The sequence below is a fragment of the Macrotis lagotis genome, chromosome 5 (assembly GCF_037893015.1).
Source record: "Macrotis lagotis isolate mMagLag1 chromosome 5, bilby.v1.9.chrom.fasta, whole genome shotgun sequence".
NCBI classification, from domain to species: domain Eukaryota; kingdom Metazoa; phylum Chordata; class Mammalia; order Peramelemorphia; family Peramelidae; genus Macrotis; species Macrotis lagotis.
The window spans coordinates 60,624,820-60,649,898 of NC_133662.1; the positions used below are offsets into that span (position 1 = coordinate 60,624,820).

Consider the following 25,079-nt stretch of genomic DNA (forward strand, 5'->3'; position numbering starts at 1 on the left):
GCTTCCAGACCCTCCCTTCGAGTGAGGAGGGATCTCTGTGCTTCACTGGTATTGTCTTTGCCCTGCCACGGGAGCTAGAAGATGGCGCCCCACATGCCTATGGATCCTGTATGAGGGTTTGTTGAGGTGAATGAATGGACAAGAATCCCACACAATGAAGAGGCACAGATGGGTTGTGATCTGCTTCCCTGGAAGGAATACCCACACAGATGAAATCACAGATCTGTCTTCATATTAAGAGGATATAGCAGAGTTAAAAAAAAATTATATTCTTGTTTGAGTAAAACTTTTTTTTTTAGGTTTTTTTGCAAGGCAGTTGGGGTTAAGTGACTTGCCCAAGTTCGTACAGCTAGGTAATTATTAAGTGTCTGAGGCTGGATTTGGAGTCAGGTCCTCCTGACTCCAGGGCTGGTGCTCTATTCACTGCACCACCTAGCTGCCCCTTAAGTAACTTTTTAAAGAAAAATGTGCTTATTATATATCATCCTTTTATAAAATATATATGGTATTAATTTTGTAAATACAAAACATTTTAGTTCTTACAGATAGCTGAGAAAGTATAAATCCTTATAAAAGTTGTAAAAAAACAGAAAATTCACATTTAAGTATCATTTTAATGACATAAAAATGTAATTTCAACATGATAAATTAAAAGTATTTACAATAAATGTTGGACTGAATATGGTTTGAAAAATAAATTACATAAAATTGCACCCAACAGGTAACAAAAAAGTTATCCTGGACAATATAAGTAGACAGGACTGAGAACTACAAAACATTAGCCAAGACCTAAATCAAATAAAGGTTCTTTAAAGCATGCTTTGAAATCACTGGCAGAAAATTCCTTTGTAAAACCTAGAGAGGTTTAATCCCCAAGCCCAGAAGCAACAGGGCTTTCCCACCTTGACTCTGAAGCGCATCCCAGGAGAGGAATGTGGATGGGCTCTACCATAGATCAAGAACCTGAAGAAGTAAGGGCTTGAGTGGCTGGTCCCAAGTCGGGTTGGGGGATGATGTAGAATGAACAGGAGTCTACATCTGTGCTGCAGGAACCCCACCCCCACCCCCCAACAATGCAGGGTTCAACTTGCTGAGTAGGGAGGGTGGAAATAAACTCAAATACTCCCAGAGAGGTGGAGATTTACCTTGGCTGCTCTGAAAGGGCAGTGGCATCATTCAGGTCAGAGCCCCCAAATAGCACTGAGTGGTTGCTGACAAGTCTTAGTCTGGGGGCCATGGGGGGACCCCCTGCCCTGGGAGCCTGAGGGGAAATGTCTACATAAGAATGGTCTGTTAGTGAAAACAGAGCTGCCCCAGTCCCAGCAACCTGGCCAAGAGCAACCTCTGTGAGGCAGAGACCCTCCCTCATTATCTCTCCAGGAGCCAGCATAGGGCTTTACATCTTGAATTGTACTAGACCAATAGCAAGGCCAGATTCTATGGATGCGAGAAGCACCATGGAAACAAAATTTTCAGACCTGAGTGTGAGGGAAGAATAGATTAAAAATAGCTCTGCCTTAGGGAACATGTGCTAACCTCACAATATCTCTGTGAGGTAAGAAGTGCAAGTTCTGGCATCTTTACAGATGAGGAAACTGAGGCTCAGAGAGGGCATGTGATCTACTTCAAGTCACAAAAGCTAGTAAGTGGCAAAGCTGGGTTTGAATTAGATGAAGGATATTCATGAGAGTTTAGATGAGAACAAGTCCTTACCAATACCTGAGACTCTCCATCTGGTTTATGAAAGGTATGGGATTCGCTTTAGCTTATTCTCCTATGTGGATAGCTCTCTAAAAATAAATAGCACTCCTATTTTATGTTGGGTTTTTTTTTACTTTTAGTTGATATGTTAATCCTGAACTACTATGTATAATTATTTTCTTAAAGCTGTGTATATGAACCTAAATTACACTTCTAGCATAGCTTTTCTCACTATAAAATGATTAAAAATATTAAATTCCACAAAAATCGAGTAGTAACATTTCATAATTTCAAGCCTTACAATTATATAAGTACATTTTTGGTGGAATATTTAAGCATTCAAATATGAAAGGCACTTTCAGGTTACATGATGATACAAATGAATCAAGAGAGTAGCTTTCTCCACGGTTCTTTTAGTTTAGATGCCTGTGATAACTATTTAGAGCCCAGTCTTGTACTTCACCCCTGGAGAAAGCAGAGAAGAAAAGTGCTCCAAATATATCAATACCAGCAGCAATATAGAACACCATCTGCCATTCTTCCACTGTGTTCTGCAAAGGGAAATAAAAAAAGAAACTCAGTATACTGATATTAATTGCATTTTCTAGAATTGGGCATTGCTTAGTGTAAAGGGATTGACTTCTGAGCTGGGGTGGGGGCCATGGCAAGAGGCCATAAGATGTCAGCCTATAACATTTCACTCATCCCATCACTCTCTGAGACTTTTCTGATTGAGTTAGAAGGAAAAGACCAGATTGGCGGAGCAGATAAAAGAGTCTGGGTATTTGAAATAGTTAAGTCCTGGGGAATTCAGGATGGGGCGAGAGAGTCCCACTGGTAGGCTGGGCAGGGGAGTGGCAAGGACAAACCCCCCCCCACACACACACTCCAGGATTGGCTTCTGCAGATTCCCACCAGTGTTCCATCCTGCCTAGAGATGTCAGCTTGGCATGCTTAGGAGCAGTCCTGTACAAGAGAGGAATGGTCACCAGGAGCTGTTGAAGGTTCCCAAAGGACTGGACAACAGCAAGTCCCCTGTATCCATCCATAAACCATAATTCCTGGCTTGGAAGTGGAAGTCACCTAGAGAGTGAAGCTGTAAGTGTGAGCAGACAACAATGGAGCCAGAGAGGGGAGCAGCATTATTAGCTGACTACAATTCAGCAGACACTATCGGACAGGGAGGATTAATGTGTGTGCAGATGACTGTTCACCAAATATTGACACTAAAGTGATGTCCAAGGAAGGGTGGTCCGAATCCTTAGAGAGACAGGACATACCAAGAGGGAACCACACCCGAGAAGCTGGGGTGCAAGCCAATGACAGTGTAGCTTCAGAGTTTGGGCCTCAGATGGGCCAACTGGGAATCGGTTCCCCTGGAGGTGAAAGGATTCAAGTTCCATCTCCTGAAACCCCTGGTCCATGAAAACAGTGGCAGAAGTTGAAGCGGGGAGGGGGGGGGCATATTGGGCTCTGATAATGAAAACCTTACAGGCTGACTGGGGATACAGGAATATAGGTCTTGAGGAGACAGAATTCTCCAGAGAGGATGATGGAGGGAGGAAGAATGTATTTTATTGGCTGCAGATCTCACTAGGAGTAAGACTTGGACTCAGTTGTGCAAAGAAAAATATGTCCAATTCCTGTATATTTGGAGAATATAAATGTTAGTAAACCCTCTGAATTTCTGTGTTGTCCTATCTCTGCTAGGGGATAGTGAGAACATAAAAAGGCAAGCATAGGCCTGTCAAAATTAGGAGCCAGAAAATTTCCATTGTTGCTAAAGTATTGTGGATAAAGTATTAGGATAGTCTACTACAAAGATTCATTTGGACCAGTGCTAATCTTATATCCCAAGTAGGTCATTGCTAAAAGCAAAGGTTTCCTACATAACAAAAGATTTATAGCAGAATTTTTTTTGTGGTAGTAAAGAACTGAAAAAAAAAAGCAGATGTTGCTCATAAACTGGGGAATAACTAAGTTAATATAGTGAAATATGACTATGATTTAAGAAACTACAAGAATGATGAATACAGAGAAGCATGGAAAGATTTATATGACCTGATACAAAAGGAAAGATTCAGGAATATACACAATGATTACAACAGCGTAAATACAACAAAATGACCGAAACGGAATGCTGCAAGATTTCTACCTCTTCCCACTTCTTGGCAGAAGATGAGGTCCAGGGGATGTGGAACATTACATTAATATGAGACTTTTTGTATATGTTGATCTGTTTTGCAGATTTTTTTCTCCTTGCCTTTTAAAAAAATTCTTTGTTATAAAGGAACAGCTCTCAAGGAAGGGGGAAGGAAAAGGATGCAGAGAGAAACCTAGGCCATTTAAAAGCAAAAAAAATTAATAAAAAATCTTTTTCTTTTTTTAAATCTAGTAGTCCCTAAATTTTTTGATAATTTGCCCAATTTGGACAACTTGCTTTCTCCTTAATTTAATATTTTAAGTTCAGTCAGAATTGAATAAGCATTGAGGAGAACAAGTAGTGAAAAGAGGAAAGAATTAGGGCAACCAGGGTGAGCTTGAATAGAAAAATGTGAATAGTACAAAGGAGAAAGACAGGAACGCTATTGAAAAGTCATACTTGTTTGAAATGCATGTATTTTGTCAAAAAAAGAAATCTTAAAAGTTCATTTTAAGTGTGTTGTGAGTGAGTAATCAGAGAGGCAGGTGTGGTGCCATGGCACTAGAAAGGGGAATAAATCAATGATTATTTATTATACCAGAATAATATATTTAAGGCAGCTTCTCAGAATTCCTAAGACAAAGCTGCTCTGTGTAACCTACAGCACAAAATAATACTTCAGTGTTACTTTGAGGCAATGGGTGGCTTACAAACCAGTCAATTCATCAATTGTACTGTAATTCCCACACAGCTCCCATTTTTGAAGATGAAAATTCTACTAGTGATTTTAAAATGTTTTGTTTTGTAATAGAATAAATGTCCAGAAATCATTTTGGATTTCAGTTTTGTAGTTTAAAAAAGATGCAATAAAATTTAATAAATATTATTACACTCAAAGCAACATATTAGGTACTAAGTGGATACAAAAATGAGAAACATAGTCTCTGCCTCCAAGGAGATTATAATCTAATGGTAGGGACAGGGCATGCAAATGAATAAGTAGGAAGAATTCAACTTCAACTGGTACTGGCTGGGAAGTAAAGGCTTCACAAAGAGCCTGGAAGGAAGAAAATCCTTTCAACAAGTAGAGAGGGCAGAGGTATGTTCCAGATGTAGGGGAAATATGTAGCTATGGGAAAGTGCAAGCTGAACTATGGGGAATGACAGCAATCTTGTCAGGCTGAACCTAAGGTCCATGAAGTGGGGGGGGGGGGCAAGGGAGATGGAATTAGAGCTAGATTATATCAATTCCAAGCTATGGAGCTTGTCTTTTATTTTATAGGTAATAAGGAGTCACTGCAAGGTAGTGTCAGGTTTGACTTCTAAAAGAGGAAGATGATTTTGGAAAAAGATGCAAATATAGGGTCAAGAAAGCTAGTCATAACAAAACTATTTATAACTGCTTTTTTTGTGGTGCAGAGGGGTAGTTTAAGACCTTTCAGTTCTGACTCCAAAGTCAACCAGAAAACTTCTTGTTACCAAAGAGGTAACAGAGAGGTGTGCTTCTCTCTCTGGGGGAATATTTTTGTAATTTCTATCCTTTATTATCTCTTCTGAGGAAATATTTTTTACAAGCTAATTGACATCAGCTGGTTAATTGATATAGGAGGAAAACACACAAGCTAGGAAGTTGTGAGTAACAGAGTTACAACTCAGTTTTTCAGGGTCCAAGAACCATGAGGGGAGTAGAAATAGTAACGAACCTCTGGGGACTCCACCTGAAATACTGAGGGCAAGAAGACTGTCAGAGGAGAAGGAAGAGAGTGCTACAGAGAGTTAATACTGCCAAAACAAAGAAGAGTAAAAATGAAAGTGCTTTAAGTTCTTCTCTTGGTGTATCTGAGGAGAGAGTAACATTTGGAATCCAAGTTCAAATCTTGACCCAGAGGTTCTTAAATAAATTTTAAAATATATATATGTATATATATATACACACACATATATGTTCTCAAATGGTAGAATATGAAATAAAAATGGAAGAGGGAAATGCAGGAGCTATTTAACCATAGTCATGATTAAATACCATGTGTATGATAACTACACATTGTGTTGTAAAGGACAATTCTTCTTAAATAGACTTCTTAACCAAAAATAGGTGGCAGCATGGTGTAAGAGGGAAGCTTTCTGTTCTCTGAACCTAATTAATATAGCTGACACCTTTATTAGATCAGCAAGCCTCTGAGTGACAGAATCAATCAAATATATAAACGAAATATGAACAATTGGTAGACAGGCTATTGAATCAAGCAATCAAAAGTATAAAGTAAGAGTCAGAAACAAAGTGCTGGAGCCACTAATGAAATCAGATGAGTAAATGTACTGAGATTGCTTGAAAAAAGTAGATATATTTCTGGGCCTGGAAGATTCCTGAAGAAAAAGCATTCCAGTAATTGCTTCCCACATTCAGTTTTGAGGAACTAGACCCTTATACCTATAATCCAAAGCAGTAAGGGGGTTGGGAAGGAGCCCAGGGATTTACATGTTTTATACATTTGATTGAGTATCTGATTCTGCAGTTCAAAGAGGTGTTTTTAGTGAGACAGATGGATGTCAAACACTCTTCTCAACAATAATATCCTGAAAGACTATAGGATTGAAGTCAGAGGACTGAGGTTCAACCATTAGCTTACTGAACTTTATGTAGTTTACCACCGGTGTGACCTTGGATAGGGTAATCCTCATCTCTAAAATGAGGGGACTGGAGAGAAAATAGATTTGTTAGTTTTTAGTCATACTTTAAAGCCCAATTGAAATACCACCTTTTCTGTGAGTTCTTCTGGATTCTCCTGGTAATAAATGACCTTCTCTCTTAGGACACCATGGCAAATTTTTTTTGAATTCTCTAATGCACTTATATATTATTTTATAGTTATATCCCCCACTCTACTATTAGCTCCATGAAGGCAGGGATTATGTCCTATGTAAGTTCTGTATCTTGAATGTTAATAAACATTGGTTGAATATTGACTAATACAAGTAATTTGGGGATTGAAATGTCATACAAATCTAACTATAGGAGGGCTTTCAGGTACAAAATCTTCATTTGACATAAAAAAATCTATAAATGTACAGTAAAAATGAATCATAAATAATAATGTTGAAGAATGAACTCAAAAATATATTACAATATATTCAATTTTGAAGTGCTTTTAATATTTTATGTAACAAAATATTTACTTACATTAGGTGTTAGACTTTTAGCAATGATGGGTCCAATCATTCCTGGAATAGTACCAAAGGAATTTGTGATGCCTAGGAGGATACCAGCATACCTGGAAAAACAATCCCCACAGCAGTTTAGTAGTTGATGATAACACTTTAAGTGTCACTTTGTTTTTATCTTATAGCTATCCTATTATAAACTATAATCTTATCAAATTGTGAGTATGAGATACTTCACTGGCTGAGATAATATGGAGGGAAACATGCTTGTAGGGAGTATTCTTGGATTATTTAGGTGAAACATGGATTTCTATTTTTATAGTCAATAGCACTGAAAATTATTTTATTAATATTTCAAAAACATCATTTGTTTTTACCAGCGGTATCCCCTTTCCTTTCTCTCCTCCCAGAAAGCCTTCTTATAATGAAGAATAGAAAAGACAAACAACGTCATTGAAACCAAACAATTTAGACAATTAGTATTCTAATATAATTCAAGAAAACTATGCTATAAAATGACAGCTAAGTGGCACAGTGGATAAAGTGCCTGTCCTAGAGTCAAAAGGAATCTGTGTTTAAATCAAGCCTCAGATATATATTATCTATATGATCATGTGCAAATCATTTAACTTTGTCTTAGTTTCCTCATCTGTAAAATGAACTGGGGAAGGAAATGGCAAACCATTTTGAAGCTTTTCCAAGCAAACAACAGCAACAACAAAGTGCTATTAAAATGATACTTTAAAAACAATACTCAAAGTGCTCAGTGATGGAGTGGATAGAATATCTCAGAACTGGCAAGATCTATGATCGTAGCTTGTTTCTGATACTTCTATAACTTCATGACTGGCCAAGTGGTTCAACCTCGTAGCATCTCAGGCAACTTCCCATGATTGTGCTTCCAAGCCACATTCTGAATAAAGAGACTTTCCCTAGTATTCCTCTGAAGCTACTAAACATGATTTTTTAATGTACTTATCATTAGGATGATGGTTTGGCCATTTAATGAAATTGTAATTTGGGTTACTAATGAGACCTATTTTGTCACTGTTCTTTACAGCATCTGCTCCAAACTGTGTGGTCTTCTAAGCCCTTCATCACCTGAATTCATTTATTCTATTTGGTCTCCTTTCCTGCTGCTCCATAAGTCAATCAGTTACCCTGAAACAGGGCATCCTCATTTCAGCCATGGTTCTATTTCTGTCCTGCCTAGACTACCGCTTATCTAAATCCTAACTTCCTAACTATCCGTCAGGCCTTTTCAGGAAGCCTTTCCCAATCACCACTTTATAGTGATTTTTCTCTTCTCTTTTCTGAATTCTCATATTGCACTGAGAATCAGTTTCACAATTAGCACTCGACTCTAATGTTTTTATTGTCCACTTATTTCAAGCTACTACAAGTTTTCTCATACATCTAAAACTCTGGGGTCCATTTCTAAGACTTGTCATAATAATACTTTTACTTGTCATTCTATTAACAAATTAGAAAAGCAAACTGTCTTTTGGGGGGGAGTGGGTGGGAGGGGGATAGTATCACAGTACTTTAAATATCACTACTTAGCATATGGAAGATTTTGTTTTTAATTAATTATAGACAGAGAGATGCAATGGGCTCTGTATCATTAGAGGGATCATCTACATTGCTGAAATCAGAGATTCAATGTTTGAGCATATGAGCAGATATTAAAAAAAATTTAAATTTCTTTTAAAAATATAAGCATTGGGGGGCAACTAGGTTACACAGTGGATAGAGCACCAGCCCTGGAGACAGGAAGACTTGAATTCAAATCCAGCCTCACACACTTGATACTTACTAGCTCTGTGACCTTGGCAAGTACTTAACCCCCCTGCCCCACAAAAGAAAAAGTTGGAGCATAGTTATATTATGGTTGGTGAGAAAACTAATAATTTGATATGCCACTATTTTTATAGATGCTACTTATAAGTATATTAATATAGGAATTCATTAGGCAATTGAGAGGTATTATGAATGCCGAAAGAAAAAGGAAGAAAAAAATTTCCATGGTATAAGCAATCAAACAAATCATACTTTGTTTATCCAGTTTGACATTTTCAGTTGGGGGTGGGTGGGTGGGATTTCTTATTTGTGAAAAGTATATTTAGTGGGCAAGCCACTTAACTCCATTGCCTTGCAAAAAAAAAAAAGAAAAAAGTATATTTAGGTAAGATGCTAGTTGCTTTAAAAGCATAGAAATGAACAAACTAAGTAAATTCCCTGTGATTCATTGTCTACTATGCTAGAGAATTTTAATTAATATTTTACCAATATCATCATATTATATTGATTTTCTTTCCATTCTTTGTTACTTTATTTCTTGTTGACTGTTGTCTATTAGTAATATATAAAATGACTACCTTGTAAATATGCTGTCTCGAAAATTAGCATGCTGACTTTTTTTTTCCTCTTCACTAAAGATAGGTGAGTATATACATAAAATGATGGTAAAAAAACAATTATTCATATTTAGGATCAGTAAGGATAGCATTCTCTTTTAAAAACTTTCCTCTTTAATTTTAAGGGGTTTTTTTTTTGCTGATCCAAGACATTCAGGTTGAGATGAAAAGGGAGAGAATTTCAGGCATGGGCACAGTCAGGGAAATGCAAGAGCTTAGAGATGAAATGTCCTGTACCACTGGATTGCAGGCTACTTCAACTGTCCATTGTGAGATTATGAGGCCTGTGCCAGGGGTCCAGCAGTGTCAGAGGAAAGAAGGATGTTGGGACAGTGAAGAAGTGGGGGTCACAGAATGTGAAGAAGGGGAGGGGAGGGTTTGTGGGAAAAGATAATGAGTTCAACTTTGCATATATTGAGGTTAAAATTCAGTAAGAGGTATCTAATAGGCAGTTGAATATATGAGATAAATGAGGTCAACAGAGAGGTTGACACTGGATAAGTAGATCTGAGAATCATCAACTTTGAGATAATTGAATCCATGGAAATTGATGGGATAACCAGGATAGAGTGGGTGGCAAAAACTAGAGAGAACTGGAAAAAAAAATAGATGTTCATTAATTGGGAAATGGTTCAAACTTTGGTACATCTATAAAATACAATATTACTATGCTGCAAGAAAGATGAAGACAGTCACATGAACTGATGGAAGTTAATAAGCAGAAAACAATATATACAAAGATTGAAACAATGTAAATCTAAAGAACCTCCACACAAATTGAGAGTTATCATTACAAATTACAAGCATTACAAAGTAATGAAGAACAGCAATTGTGGTCCCAAATAAGATATATATAAGAAAATGTCTCCCCCTGCCCCAACTCCTTGGTGGAGGAGGGAAAGTCCTTGGATGTGGACCATCGCATATATTTCCAGATCTCTTCAATGCATAAATAAGTTTTATTGTTTTTTCCTTTTTATTTTATTTTTTTAGGATTTTGCAAGGCAAATGGGGTTAAGTGGCTTACCCAAGGCCACACAGCTAGATAATTATTAAGTGTCTGAGCCAGGATTTGAACCCAAGTACTCCTGACTTCAAGCCTGGTGCTTTATCCACTGAGCCACTCCTTTTTTTCCTTTAAAAAATAAGCCTTGTTAAAATAAAATGCCTAAAGGAAGTAGGGGTAGGGGAAGGGGAAATTTTGGCAATGTTTTAAAAAAAAGCAATAAAAAGTTGTTTAAAATAAATAATAAAATAAAATAATAATAATTCAGTTTCTATCCCTATGGAAATTATAATTTAGTATAACTGAATGAAAAACTTTTAAATTCAGGGAAGCTGTCTCAATAGTTCAACTAAATCTATTTTCAGGCAAGGCAGATCTGTCCTTTCCTGTCTCATACTTGTCCAGAACAGTATCTCACTTTATTTTATTTTGTTTTATTTCCTTATATGCTCTTCATTCTGATTTTCTTCACTAACCTAAATAATTTGAATTATTTTGGTATGCTTGAAAAACTATTTTCATAAATTTTGAAGGAAACTAAATAAGTTTACTTTTTGAAGAGGTGTGGGGGAGGAAAAATCTAGCAAAACAGCTGGACTGGATCCAGGTGTTAAAAGTTTGACAATTTTACAGTTTTCTTTATTCAAAACACCTAAGGTGTGATAGTGAAGCTATGGGGCAACAGTCTTTTCCGCACTCTAGTTTTAGTAGGTCTTAAATAAATCAAGCTTGCAGGGCAGATTTTTTTTTAAACACAGTTAACATTTTTGGCAATAGGTGGACACTGACTGTAGCACAGCCAGAAGTTACAAGAGCCTGTTACTAAGTGTAAGTCTATGCTGTGAAATTCTCAGTGTCAGCACCCAGAAGCTCCATTGAGTATTTATATTTTGGTTGGCCAAGAAGTGCAGTGAAAGCATGGTGAACTGCTGTGGGAGAAAATGGATTACAGGGACTTCTGTGGGATTTTTGCTTGGATTTTGTGGTATAAAAGTTGAAAAAACTTCTCTAAGATTCCCTTCAGGCTGGTCAACAAAGTAATCACTTCAACAGCTCTAAAACAAGTACAGTAAAATCTTTTATTATCTAAAGGATATACCAATTAAAATGTTATTTCCAGAGACTTGGAAATATATTTTTTCCAGCTTCTTTCTATTCAGAGAACTACAGTTTTGGTTTTTTTTTATTCTTTTTTTTTAGAATTTTGCAAGGCAAATGGGGTTAAGTGGCTTGCCCAAGGCCACACAGCTAGGTAATTATTAAGTGTCCGAGGCTGGATTTGAACTCAGGTACTCCTGACTCCAGGGCCAGTGCTGTATCCACTATGCCTAGACGCCCCGAATTTTTAAAATTCTAAACTTAATAAAAACACAGTTTTAACTATAACAAAGTTCTGGTTCAATGTTTCAAAAGACAGGTCTTCATTGACAGAAACACTCTCCACCAATTCTTTAAGCTTTAATAGACAATATTTATGAGTTGTTATTCAATCATGTCCATTTCCATTTCCTTCTCCAGCTCATTTTACAGATGAGGGAATTGAGGCAAAGAGGCTTAAATGGCTTGGCCAGGGTCACACAGCTAGTAAGTGTGTGTGTGTGTGTGTGTGTGTGTGTGTGTGTGTGGCCAGATTTGAACTCAGGTCTTCCTATCTCCAGATCTCGCACTTCATTGTGTCACCTAGCTGCCCCATTTAAGAGTGACTAAGGTCAAAAAAGATTCATCCCTTGGGGCTCAGCCTTCTAATGATGGGCCTCTGTCCATTGTGATTGCTATGGATAGTTCTATAATGTCTGGTTTGCATTATCTTGCCCATGATGTAGAGTGTGTTTTTGTAACTGAAAATATTATTAACTTTGTTTCTATAAGGTGTGATATAGAAAGAACTGCATCAAAGTATTAGAAATGCCTAAATATAAGGAGCTGAGTACCTCATTTGCTTAAATAACCTTAAGCAAAATATTTTTCTTTGTGTTTTTCCTTTATTCTTTTTCCTGTCTTTATAATCAGATCTTAGGTTGACATTTTTTTAGAAGACAGAAGCAAAACATACTATTACACCTGCTGCCTTCTGTTAAAACCATTCCTTTCCCTGACTAAAGGACTTTTTCTTTAGTCTTTCCTTTAAATATTTCTTTCCATACCCTCCCCTTTTATAAATCACTTCTTATTTCTTGCTATAGATTTTTGTTTCTTATTTACTTGTAATTCCTTTCACTTCTTTGTTTCTTTCTCTTTTGGTAAATTGGCCCAGTTTCTATTTTATAGAATTCATATTTGTCTTTCAGGTCATTACATTATGCTGCTCTTTGTTTAGTATGCTTCTACCCACCCTTCCTATCTTCAGCATAGATTCTTCTTATGCTCTTACAATTGTTCCTTTTGAACAAAATTCTGCTTTCTTGAACTCCTGTACTGTTTAAACAGACTTCCTACCAAATCTTTCTGAATATATCTCCAGGCCAAATAATGTAGATACTCTTGAAATTCATGTTCTCTGAAATTCTACCATCATTCTGAACAAGGTTTATCTTCAACTAATATTTCCTAAATTTATAAGGATTATATCCTAGCTTCTTTTTTTGGTTTATATTTCCCCCCAGAAATTATAAACCAGTCTGGGAGAAGATTAATTCAATTTTACAAGATTTTATTTAGTAACCATTCTACCAGCCTCTATACTAGGTATTGTGGATACAAGCACAAAAAAATGAAGATGTCTTTGCTTTCAAGAAGCTTCCATTGCAAGCATTTTTTATTTAATTTTATAATTAAAACAACAGACACTGGTAAGAATTTTTGGGTCAGTCTTAGGGGACCAGGTCATCATGTCCAATGGCTTCATTTTACAGCTAAGAAAACTGAGATCTATAAGGCTTGCATAGAATAATAAAAGTAATGAAGCATTTGAATCAGAATTTAAACCCAAGTCCTTTGATTTCAAATCTAGTGATCTTTCCACTACACTAAGTGTATATATGAAAATATGCTTCTCTTGCCAGATAGGAGAAAAGACAAATTTTAGTAAAATTTGTTAGTTGCAATCAATATATTTCTCAGCTTACAAAATACATACCAAAAATCATGTTCTTGTCCCAGTTGTGTCAGACTCTTTGTGACTCCATTTAGAGTTTTCTTGGGAAAGATACTAAAGTGATTTGCCATTTCCTTCTCTAGCTCATTTTACAGATGAGGAAACTGAGGAAAACAGAGCTAAGTGACTTGCTCAGGATCACATAGCTAGTAAGTGTCTGAAGCTGAATTTTAACTCAGGTTTTCCTGACTCCAGGTCTGGCACTATCCACTTTGCCACTAATATGAAAAATGAGGGTCAGCTCTTTTGACTATCAGAATTCTTGTGCTTTTAAGCATAATTTATATATATATATTATATATATGTATATAATATATATATAAAGAGGTTGGAAGCAATGGAATTCAGCATAAACCTCTAGTTTAAAAAAGTCAAAGCTTTATGAAATTGTATGATTTATTTAAACTTTGAAGGTTTAAAAACTGGAAAGAAATAATAATGCTTGTACTTACAAATTACATAATTTAATATTTAATTTGAGTCAATTTTCTAATTCAGTGATTTTATACAGGTTTAATGATTATATATTCTTTAACAACAAAGGTAAGTATGTAAACTAAATGGATGTTTTGTTTAGTAATTGCCACAAAACAAATTCAGAGTCTAGATAACTCTAAATCACTAAAGGAAAATGGTGATAAAATTTTGTTAAATTAGCAGTTAGTCAGTTTCTGACTGCCACTGCTATGCCAAAAGGAAAATGAATACAGTAGGTTGGTGAATCTAATGAAAATTTAATCACCTGCTTTAATTCTAACCCTAAGGAGAATCTTTCCAACATGATGATTAGATTAAATGACATCAATTTATGAATTATTGCTAAGATACACAACACCACCTAAGAAATGATCATGAATGCCAAAAGTCTATCAGGTCAAGAGTGTCACTTATTGATTTTAAAATGAATGCATTTTCTTTACATCAAAAGTGAATGCATAATTTACTGTTCTCATCAGAGCTTACTTTTATACTTTTAGATTTAAATATATTACTTTTACCAAGATTTTCTATTTTTAATAAATAAATTCTTTAAGAGAAGCAGGCATATGGGAAGATCTCCATGAGCTGATGCAGCAAAAAGTGAGCAGAACCAGAAAAACAACTTAAACAATGACATGATAGCGAAAAATAGCTCTGAAAGACTTTAGAATGACAGAAAGATACTTCATGCAAAAATACTGATAGAAACACTTTTTGTAGTTGCAATGAACTAAAAGCAAAGTGATCTATCAATTTAGGAAAGACTAAACAAATTGTGCATCATGGGATATCATGATACTATAAGGTGTGATAAATGTGAATTCAGAGAAACTTGGGAACACTTGTATGAAATATTGCAGAAAGAAGTAAAATGAAGCCAACAAAACACCATCCACAATGGCTACAAAAATATAAAGGAAAACAACATTAAAAGACATGAGATTTCAGATCAATGTAATGACCTATCCAATGATGGGTCTAATCTAAAAAAACATTACTTTCCTTTCTCTAGGTAGAAGTGGTAGACTAAGTACATGCTATCATAATAGTCTAACTCAACTATTTAGAATTACAGTCTTTCACAATTTGACATTAACCTTTCTTTATAGACTGATTTTTTATATCATTGCCCTTTATTCACTTTATGTTCTGGCCAAAATCAATTCCTTATTTCCCATAAGCAATATTCCATGTCCAACGTCTGTGTCCCCCAGGCCTGGAATGCTCAGACACTGGTAAGAATTTTTGGATCAGATTTAAGTTGAAAGGGACTAGGGCCAGCATGTCCAATAGCTTCATCTTGTAGCTGAGAAAACTGATGTCCATAAAGCTTGAACAGAATAATATAATAAATGATGAATCAAGATTTAAATCCCAAATTCTTTGATTTCAAATCCAGGGATCTTTCCATTACACTATGTGTCACACACACATATATGTACATGTGAAAACATGCTTATCTTGCTAATCTTTTCATCAATACCTTTTGGAATTACTAGTTCCCTTCAAGTGTTGTCTCTTGCAAGAAGCCTTTCCTGACTGATTGCCATTATATTCTCTCAAAATGACATAGTATTAACTTAGTTCAGTAACTTATTTTTGTCTGAACCTGTGATTTCATAGGTATAAGAAACTCTCTCTGAGGAAGTACAATCTACTAATACAGATCAGCAACTGATGCTCAACTTGCAATCTTAGAAAAATGGTTAGGATATTAAGGATTAAGTAATTTGCCTAGGATCACACAGCCACTTGAGGGCAGAGAGGTGGCACAGTGGATAAATCACTGGTTCTGAAGTCAGGAGGAATTGAGTTCAAATTCAATTTTTAGACACTAACTAGCTGTGTGACCTTGGACAAATCACTTAACCCTGATTGCCTTATACCCAGGGCCATCTCCAGTCATCCTGATTCATATCTGGCCACTGAACCTAGATGACTCTGGAGGAGAAAATTAGACTAGTGACTTAGCACAGCATCCCCCCTCACTCAAATGCAGTTCATGTGCTTGTCATGGTATCACCTCCCTGATGTCATGGTCCTTTTCAAGAACAAAGCACAAACATCATATTTGAGCAACCATTCTGCCATTCTGTATATTTGTACAGCACATAGTAGGGGCTTAATAAATACTTGAGTTGTTTTGTTTTTACTTAATTGTATTTCTTTGTTATGAGAAAAAGTTCTGTCAGAAAGGGAAAATAAGCTAATGATGACATTTCTTTCTTTTAAAAAGCAAAAATTAAACTTACTGAACTCAACCAAAACAATTTTTATAAAAACCTCTTTTTAAAAAAACCTGTTAACCTTAGAGAATAGGTCTTTTTTTTTTTTTTGCAAGGCAATGGGGTGAAGTGGCTTGCCCAAGGCCACACAACTAGGTAATCATCATATGTCTGAGGCCGGATTTGAACTCAGGTACTCCTGACTCCAAGGCCGGTGCTCTATCCACTGTGCCACCTAGCTGCCCCCAAACCTTGGAGAATAGTTTTAAAGAAATCTAAATCAATCAATAAACATTTAGTAAGCATCTACTAATAGTTACCATTTATATTGTACTTTGATTTGAAAAGTACTTTATATCTGTTATCTCATTTGATTCTCACAACAATTTGTTAAAGTGTGTGCTATTTTTCTCTCCAATTTACAGATGAGGAACCTGAGAGTTCAAGAGGTTGAATGTTTGAGCAAGGGTTCAACACAGGTTTTCCTGACCCCACATCTGGCACACTGTCTAGTAGGTGCTTCTCCTATGTGCCAGCTCTGGGTCAGGTGTAAGGGATAAGGAGAGAGTGCAGGTGATTCTAAGAATTAAGTTGTGAAATGGTGAAGACATACACTTAGCAAGATGGCAATGATGGGATGACTAAGGTTACTTGTGAGATTCATAAGGATAAAATAGAGTGGATAGACAAGATGTTTGTCTTTCATTCTCTAAGAACAGGGAGATGATTCCATGACAAGAACTTGAATTGGATTTGAGTGAGAGGGTATTGTGTTAAGTCACCTTTCACTTTCTCCTCCTGAGTCATCTGGATCCAGTGGCCAGATACGTATGAATCAGGATGATTGAAGATGACCCTGAATGCAAGGCATTCAAGGTAAAGTGACTTGCCTAAGGTCACACAGTTAGTAAGAGTCAGTGTCTGGGGCTGGATTCGAATTCCCATCCTTCTGACTTCAAGCTGTTTATCCACTATACAACCTAGCTTCCCCAGACAGGTAGATATGGAAGATAAAGAGAGAAGGAATATTCAGTGGGGCAGGTTCCTGCATGAGAAAAGCCAATAGGTGATTGAGGACATAGGTGGAGGCCTTGGGGGCTACATGGTATAATATAAAGAATTCTGATTATAGGCTTAGGAAGATCTAAATTTAAACTCATGGCTAAAGTTCATGGTTAAGTCATATTTTTCTCAGCAAATGAGGATAATAATTCCTACTGTACTCACCTTAAAGTTTAGTTGTATTGTTAAGATAATATAAGGCATTTTTGGAACATTAAAGTGCTACATGGATAAGTAGACTCAATGGCTAGTGAGGACTGGCACATCATGGAGAATGGCTATGACAGTCAAAGGGATTATTGGCCAACTATAAAGAAAGGAAAGTAGAACCAATACAGAGGTGAGAGATAGTGAAAATAAGAAGGAATGGAGGGATTGAAATCAATAATGAAGATGAAGGAGAGAGAAAAGTAAGAGACTGAGGAGAGACACAAATTCTTGAATTCAAAATCAAGGAGGCTGAAATTATAAATAAGTGATAGTGAGATTTAAGTTATGGTTATCCCTGTGGATGATTGAGGTTCAGTGAAGCTGAGAGACTAGGTGTGCAGGAGGTTGATGAATTGTGAAGTCATAGTATAAAAGGAGACATGAATCCATATAGAGATATTATGAAGAATAAGAATGGGACAGAGTTTCTAGAAAGTTGATATAAAAATTACTTTGGAGTCCAAGTAAAATGCAAATGCATTATTAATCAACATTGTGATTTATTATATAAAAACACAGTGATCCTAAGCTATATCAATATAAGAAATATACAGAAATAAGGCAAGCAGTCAACTTATTGTAATCTCTCTGATCATACCATAACTGAAGTATTGTATTCTATATGACACATTTTAGGAAGGCCTGTGCCAAGGTAAAGCACATCCAGAAGGAGAATGTTTAGTTTTAATAGCAGCCAAAGGGGGTAGGGGAAGGAACTCTGAACTTTCAGTCAGAAGCCCTGGGTTAGGATCCTGGTTATCATACCTACTTGTGCTATGAGACTGGGCAAGTCACCTACACTTACTTTTTCAGCCTCCATTTCCTCATCTAGAAAATGAGGAAAATAGGGGCAGCTAGGTGGCGCAGTGGATAAAGCACCGGCCCTGGAGTCAGAAGTACCTGGGTTCAAATCTGGTCTCAGACACTTAATAATTACCTAGCTGTGTGGCCTTGGATAAGCCACTTAACCCCATTTGCCTTGCAAAAACCTAAAAAAAAAAAAGCCAAAAAAGAAAAGAAAATGAGGAAAATAAACCTGTACTACCTGCTGATTAGAATTTTTAACTGTCAGATCTTTTTTTTCCTCCTCTCTCCTTAAAGAACACATTAGGAGGCAGCTAGGTGGTGCAGTGAATAGAGCATGGGCTCTGGAGTCACTTAATGCAATGCCTTGTCAAAAAAAAAAAAAAAAAGAACACATTGGGAGGAGTACCTTTTTTTGAGGTGGATAGTAGCCTTAGTTAGTCCATCTAAGTGAACTCCAAGAATTGATGAATTCATTTGTATTTTTAAAAATACAAATTTATTAAATGTTTTCTATCTTCCTCACAGAGAAAGAAATAAAGATATAAGAGGTAAGGGGACATAATAAGCTTCTAAATGAGGAGAGTTTTGATATCAGTTGCCTAAAATTGGTAGTCTCCAATTTAAAATTTAAACCATGTCATACTCTCTACTATTTCCATATAAACTGATTTCAAATTATTATTTAAAAAAATTTTAATTTATTTAAGGCAATGAGGTTAAGTGACTTGCCCAAGGTCACACAGCTAGGCAATTAATTATTAAGTGTCTGAGGTCACATTTGAACTCAGGTCCTCTTGACTCCAGGGCCAGTGCTTTATTCACTGTACCACCTAGTTGCCCCTCCAAATTATTTAAGAAATACAAAACTTTGATCTTTATATTAGTACTTACGAAGGTGCAATATCCAGATGGTTGATGCTAAACCCAGAAGTGCAAAAACCTCCTAATGTTGTGGATATGGTTAGGAAAGCAATCGCCAAATAATAATCACAGCCAATGAATCCAGCTGCTACTAGGAATACTGCTGGTCCAATCATTCCTGAAATTATTATTATTTTTTTTTTTACAAAAGAGAGAAAGCAAAAAATATTATGGAAGGATTTCATTCAGTAGTGCCGGTATGTAATTCTGAACAATGCTATTACCACCACCTAGTGCAGAAGCATTGTACTACACTATATTCTCCTTTCAAAGATCCAAAGGAGTTGTTTGCCCATCTTTAGGGATTCTTTAGAGAATCCTTTAATATTACAATGTACCAAAATTTTCTTCATCTGCTGGTCAAACTTTTATAGTGAGTATAAATATACAATTCTTTAAAATTTTACATAAAATTGGTAAAAGCTTTTTTAACAGGATAGAGATATGAGTGGACAAGTTATAGTAATATTTTTGATAGTAAAGGGACAATTACATAATTTTAAATGTACACATGCCATGAATGATGTGCCTAGCTATAGTAAAGCTAAAATACCATGAAATACTGAGGAAAAATTATGGGGAGGAAATAACTGCCTAAAGAATATGAAATTCAGGGAGAAACTACAAAGTAATGAGTTATTTTTCTCGAGTAATTTTAAATTTGCAAATACAAGATTAATAAAAATGAATTATAAACTTTGATGCAAGTGTTAAAAAACTAATATATATGTAAAACTGACAATATATGCAATTCAAAAGTCAATGGGGCAGTTACTAAGATTTAAATAAAAATAGAAAATACTAAATACATGAAAAACTTTTTTTTTAAAACAGAAGATGCTGACAAGTTATTTTCCAAGTTCTCAAAGGACAAAATAAGATGAAATAGGATTATAAACAAGAGTCTTCTGTTGCACATAAGGAAAAAAAATCTTGATTGTTAGGAGAGTAAAAAACCATAGGAGGGGCCTTTTGTGTTGTCAACCATATAGACTGAGTTACTAAAATAATATATGAGAGTAGAAATGGTGGAATTTCCATGCTTGGAGATCTTCAAAAAGATAATAAAGAACTTTTTTCTGGGTGGTTTAAGACATTCACATTAATGAAAACTGAGACTGAAGGTTAAATGATATCAATGACATGCAGTAAACTCTGTTCCAGAAAAATTTTTATAATTTTTCTCCTTTCCCAAATATAAGGACTCACAGCTATAATAAACAATGTTTCCATTTTAAACAATTTTAATCCCCCAAATTCAAGACAAAATATATTGTAAACATAGATCCAAAAGGTTGAACCTTGTTTATAAAACATAGGGGCAAATGTTAACATTGTTAGAGATTTGTGAAGAATGTCATATTATAATCCTTTATCTGCAATATACACACTGATTTAGGAAATATATGTCATTTTACAAAAAAGCATATAAAATTTTCATATGGAAATGAAAGAAATGACTAACATAATCCATCACTTTTTCTTCAATGTACACTGTTCGATCTTACAAGATAAAAACTTACCTATTATAGTAAACACTCTACGGACCCATACAGTTGAAAAATTCCATGTTACTCTTAAGTAGTCAGCTGCTTGCCCAGAAAAGAGCATACAAACCCAACATCCAAAATAAGGTAGTGCAGATAAAAATCCATTCTGAAAAAAAGAAAACATAATGATATTGAAGGTGATTTTAAAACTACAAATAAGTACAATTAGATACACAGAGATATTTAAATGCAGTGTCTGTCTTTTGTAGAGGCACAAAATTGGAAGCAGTTTTTGTCAGTAGAATCCTTTGATTTGGTATAAGACACCAGGGCCTTTCAAAAGTAAACGCAGAACCCCTAAACTGGGCTAGACAAGAAGCTGCCACAGTGGAAGAAGACCTGGGATGAGAATAATTGTTGCCCTTGTTCAATGCTCTTCCTTGTCATATCAAAAAACCAATGTTCACTAGTTTATTCTAGGATGTATTGGTTTTAAAAATATTGTTTATTATTTCTTTTAAAGTGGGGATAAATTACACTTACATTAAATACATGCATTGAAGGATGGTGAGGAAATTGCTAGGTAATCTGAATTCATCAAGTGAATATAAACTATTAAATTATTTTCTTTCATGATATTTCCCTCTCAGCTCTAATAACATATATTGACTTAGGTAGCATGATGAGAGAAGTAGTATGACATGGCAGAGAGAATGTTAGATGAGGAATCAGTATACTTGAGTTCCAGGCATGACTTTACCACTTACTAATTTTGTTTTCTTGTACAAATTGCATTTTTTCTGAACCTCAGTTTCTTCATTTGATAAATCACCTATCTTGCCTACCTTCCAAAGATCTTGTATAGGCCAAGTGAGGAAAAAAGGGTGTGAAACACTAAAATAGATCTAAGATTTGGAGATTCCTCCCAACAGCAAAGATACAATCCCATACAGGTCTGACCATGTTGAACTACGTTGTCCATATCTTCCCAAAACGAATCCCAAGGTTCACCCAATGTGATGAATGCCTTCCTTACTACCCTGGTAGAGTTTGGCTGTTTGTCACCTCTCATCCTTGCTATGGAACCATTTTCTTTATCATGCTATTCCCATGATATTGTTATTCTTCTTCTTTGAAGCTCCTCACTGGATGCCTATTGTATCCTGTTCATACCCATCACATACTCTTCCATTATCCTCTGTGATGCTTAAATTTAATTCTTCAGAGATAGTTATATATATTTCATGCTTTGTTCTCATAGGGCAGTGTTGATATTAGGGTAGACTTTTTTTTTGAGGTTTTTGCAAGGCAAAGGGGGTTAAGTGGCTTGCCCAAGGCCACACAGCTAGGTAATTATTAAGTGTCTGAGGCCGGATTTGAACTCAGTTAGTCCTGACTCCAGGGCTGGTGCTCTATCCACTGTGTCACCTAGCCACCCCTAGGGTAGACTTGATATTAAAAAGTTAGATTTTTTTTTTTATGAGAAGCATGGTTTCATCAAAGGAACTTTGCAATTTCCTAAAGACAATCCAGCCAGCTGTCATCTTCCTGTTAAACTCTGGATTCAACTTATTGTCTATCAAATACACATTGTCATCTAGGCAATAAAAATTCTGCATCCAATGATATTTTTTGGGTCTAGTGTTAGGTTAAAAAAATTTTTGAGATCTCTCTTAGAAGACTTTGATGCAATCAGCATAATGTCATATGCAAATAGATATATGTGAAAGACCTCACTATTTCTTCATCTGGATTCTGTGCTGGCTCTCCCCCACCACAATGGTAAATACTTTAGATAAGTATACAATTCCCTTTTGTCCCTTTTTACATTTATGATTAGAAAAGTTGTTGAGCAGGATCTTTTCTGTTTTATCTTTCAAGGAATCTTGAAACCTTTGGATGGGAGACTTGAGAAAAAAACTATAAGGTGGTATTTGGCTCTACTAAAGCACATAAATTTTCATAATCAACAAATTAATAAGTACCTTATACTCTACAACTTTCAGTCAACTATGAAATGGTAAAGATGTTGACTACTACTTAAAGATGTTTGCTTGTATCTACCTAATAGCCTCGTCAAGAATATTCTGGATTCACGTACAGATGACTCACATAAATACTTTGAAAAAATAGGAGAAAAGGTAAATAGATGGCCAGTTAACCGATGTTTTCTCAGTTCCACTCCCACCCCTTCTCTTTTATTAGCAAGAACTAAGATTTTTTTCCCCTATGCTTTAGTATTATATTTAAAATTTTTGTATTTGTTTACTGTTTTTTCATATCCATTTTTAAATGCCCTTAGTATGACTTGCTTAAAGGGGTGTTTGCCAAATGATTTTTCCTCCCCATTTCTTTTTTTTTCTGAAACAATATTGCTCTTAATCATCCATCATTCTTCTTCATAGGTTTTTCAAATGTGTTTATATTCTAACTCAGTGTTACTTTGGTAGTCATCTCTATCTATCTGGCAAGTAAGTCAAAAATTTGCTGGGTTAAAAAGGGCTTTTTCTGTATTCTTTCAGTCTCTTTGATGATAAAGTATAATAAACAGAAATCTGGGGGTAAGTCCAAGAAGATTAGGTTCAAGTTTGCCTTTGTCACACACTAGCTACAGAACCCTGGGCAAGTCTCTTAACAGAATAAAAAAGAGAAGGAAAAAAAAGCAGTTCAGGAAAATCAATCAATACATCCTCAAAGTCTAACATTAAAATTTTCCTAGGGTGAATTTTCATCTTACATATTTTATTTGGATTTCCACATAATGAAAATTTACTTTGCATGACTCTGCTACACAGATAAACCATAACAAATCAAACTGACTAAATTTTCTAGTTCTTGTGTGATTCAATAGTGGCACAATGGTGCTTCTACATAAATAGTGCCTTAGTATAAATTAATTTTTCAAACAGATATAGTTCCATTTTTTCATAGAATCTGAGAATTGGAAGGAATTCTGGAGATTAATCAGTCTAAGTCATACTTGAACAGAAATTTCCTCTATAATAGTTAATGTAAAATCACAAATTATCCCTTATCATTTTAAATTGCTTCCACATGGATTTGCCATTGTTGAGCTACACATTCTAAGTATCTGATAACATTTGGAACTGGGGGGAGGTGTGGATAGCAAGGGAAGCTTTATAATTGGGAAAATTATAGCAGTGATAGGCAGCATCCTATAGAAGGAACACTGGAATCAGAGGACTTGGGTTCAAATCCTAGCTCCATTTTTCTGTGGTCCTGGGTCTTAGTTTTCCCATTTATAAAGTTGGGAAGCTGGACTAGATTCCTTTAAGCTCCAAATTCTATGATCTTTTATAATTTTCCTAAAAGCTATTTGGGTGATGTGTATTATCTTACACTTCTTTATGTCTTTCACAATGCCTTGTAAAAAACAATAAATATTTGTTGGAGGCTAAATATTTAAGAAGGAAGTAGAAAGACCTTGGTGGGGAAGTAAAGATGTTATAAATCAAATAAAACAAAAAATGCAATATTGAAAGATTTTTGAGAAATATATGTGTATCTACAAACAGCTACAAAAACACATGAAAAATGAACTAGATTATAATTTTTCTTACCTCTTGAGCATCAAATCTTAGTATCTCTTTCATATATGTAGGCAATAATGTTAATAAAGTATAGAAAGTCCAGTTGTAAGAAAAATGTGCCACCACAATAGACCAAAGTGGTAATGATTTCAGCATGGAAATCCATGGTATTGACTTCTCTGCAGTAAGCTAAAGAAAATGAATAAGAAAAAAGATTATTTTTTAATGTTTAAAACCTTGTTCAAGACTAAATACAGAATAACTATGGAAAGTTATTCCTATCACCATATTCTGATATTCTGAAAATTAATTTACTGCATATCAATACATATTAACTAATTAAATATGATAGAAACTATTTTAGAACTTTTGTAATATGACTAATTACTGGTTATAATATAATTAATTAATTGAAGAATTTGTGATTCAAATTAGAAGAAAAGTACAAAGAAATTTTGACTCTATAAGGTCATTTCTATAGCACATTGTAAACTCCAGAAGTAACTTGGGGTCCCAATTTCTTAAGAAAAGATGCAATATATTTTTTATAGAAAAGATATAATAGTTTTATTATCTCAGAAACTAAGGGTTAAAGCTACATATGCAAAATTCTGACTCTCTCTCCCCCAATAGTACCCACTCCACCCTCAAAAAATAAACAAACAGGGGGGCTGAGTGTTGCAGTGGATAGAACACCAGCCCTGAAGTCAGGAGTACTTCGAGTTCAAATCCAGCCTCAGACACTTAATAATTATCTAGCTGTGTGACCTTGGGCAAGCCACTTAATCCCACTGCCTAGCAAAAACTTAA

At 35.4% G+C, this 25,079-nt stretch overlaps 1 protein-coding gene across 1 annotated transcript in view; it reads right to left on the minus strand.

The window, feature by feature from the left end:
- Positions 1–636: 636 nt before the first annotated feature.
- The window catches only part of SLC17A5 (solute carrier family 17 member 5), a 48,372-nt gene continuing 23,929 nt past the window's right edge, over positions 637–25,079 (minus strand). Inside the window, exons 7-11 of the mRNA XM_074237329.1 lie at positions 24,300–24,458; positions 20,752–20,884; positions 19,199–19,346; positions 7,026–7,116; positions 637–2,252 (exon numbers count right to left, since the gene is read on the minus strand). Of these exons, the coding sequence (XP_074093430.1) occupies positions 2,115–2,252; positions 7,026–7,116; positions 19,199–19,346; positions 20,752–20,884; positions 24,300–24,458 (669 nt within the window). The 3' untranslated portion in view covers positions 637–2,114. The remainder of the gene's footprint in view (positions 2,253–7,025; positions 7,117–19,198; positions 19,347–20,751; positions 20,885–24,299; positions 24,459–25,079) is intronic.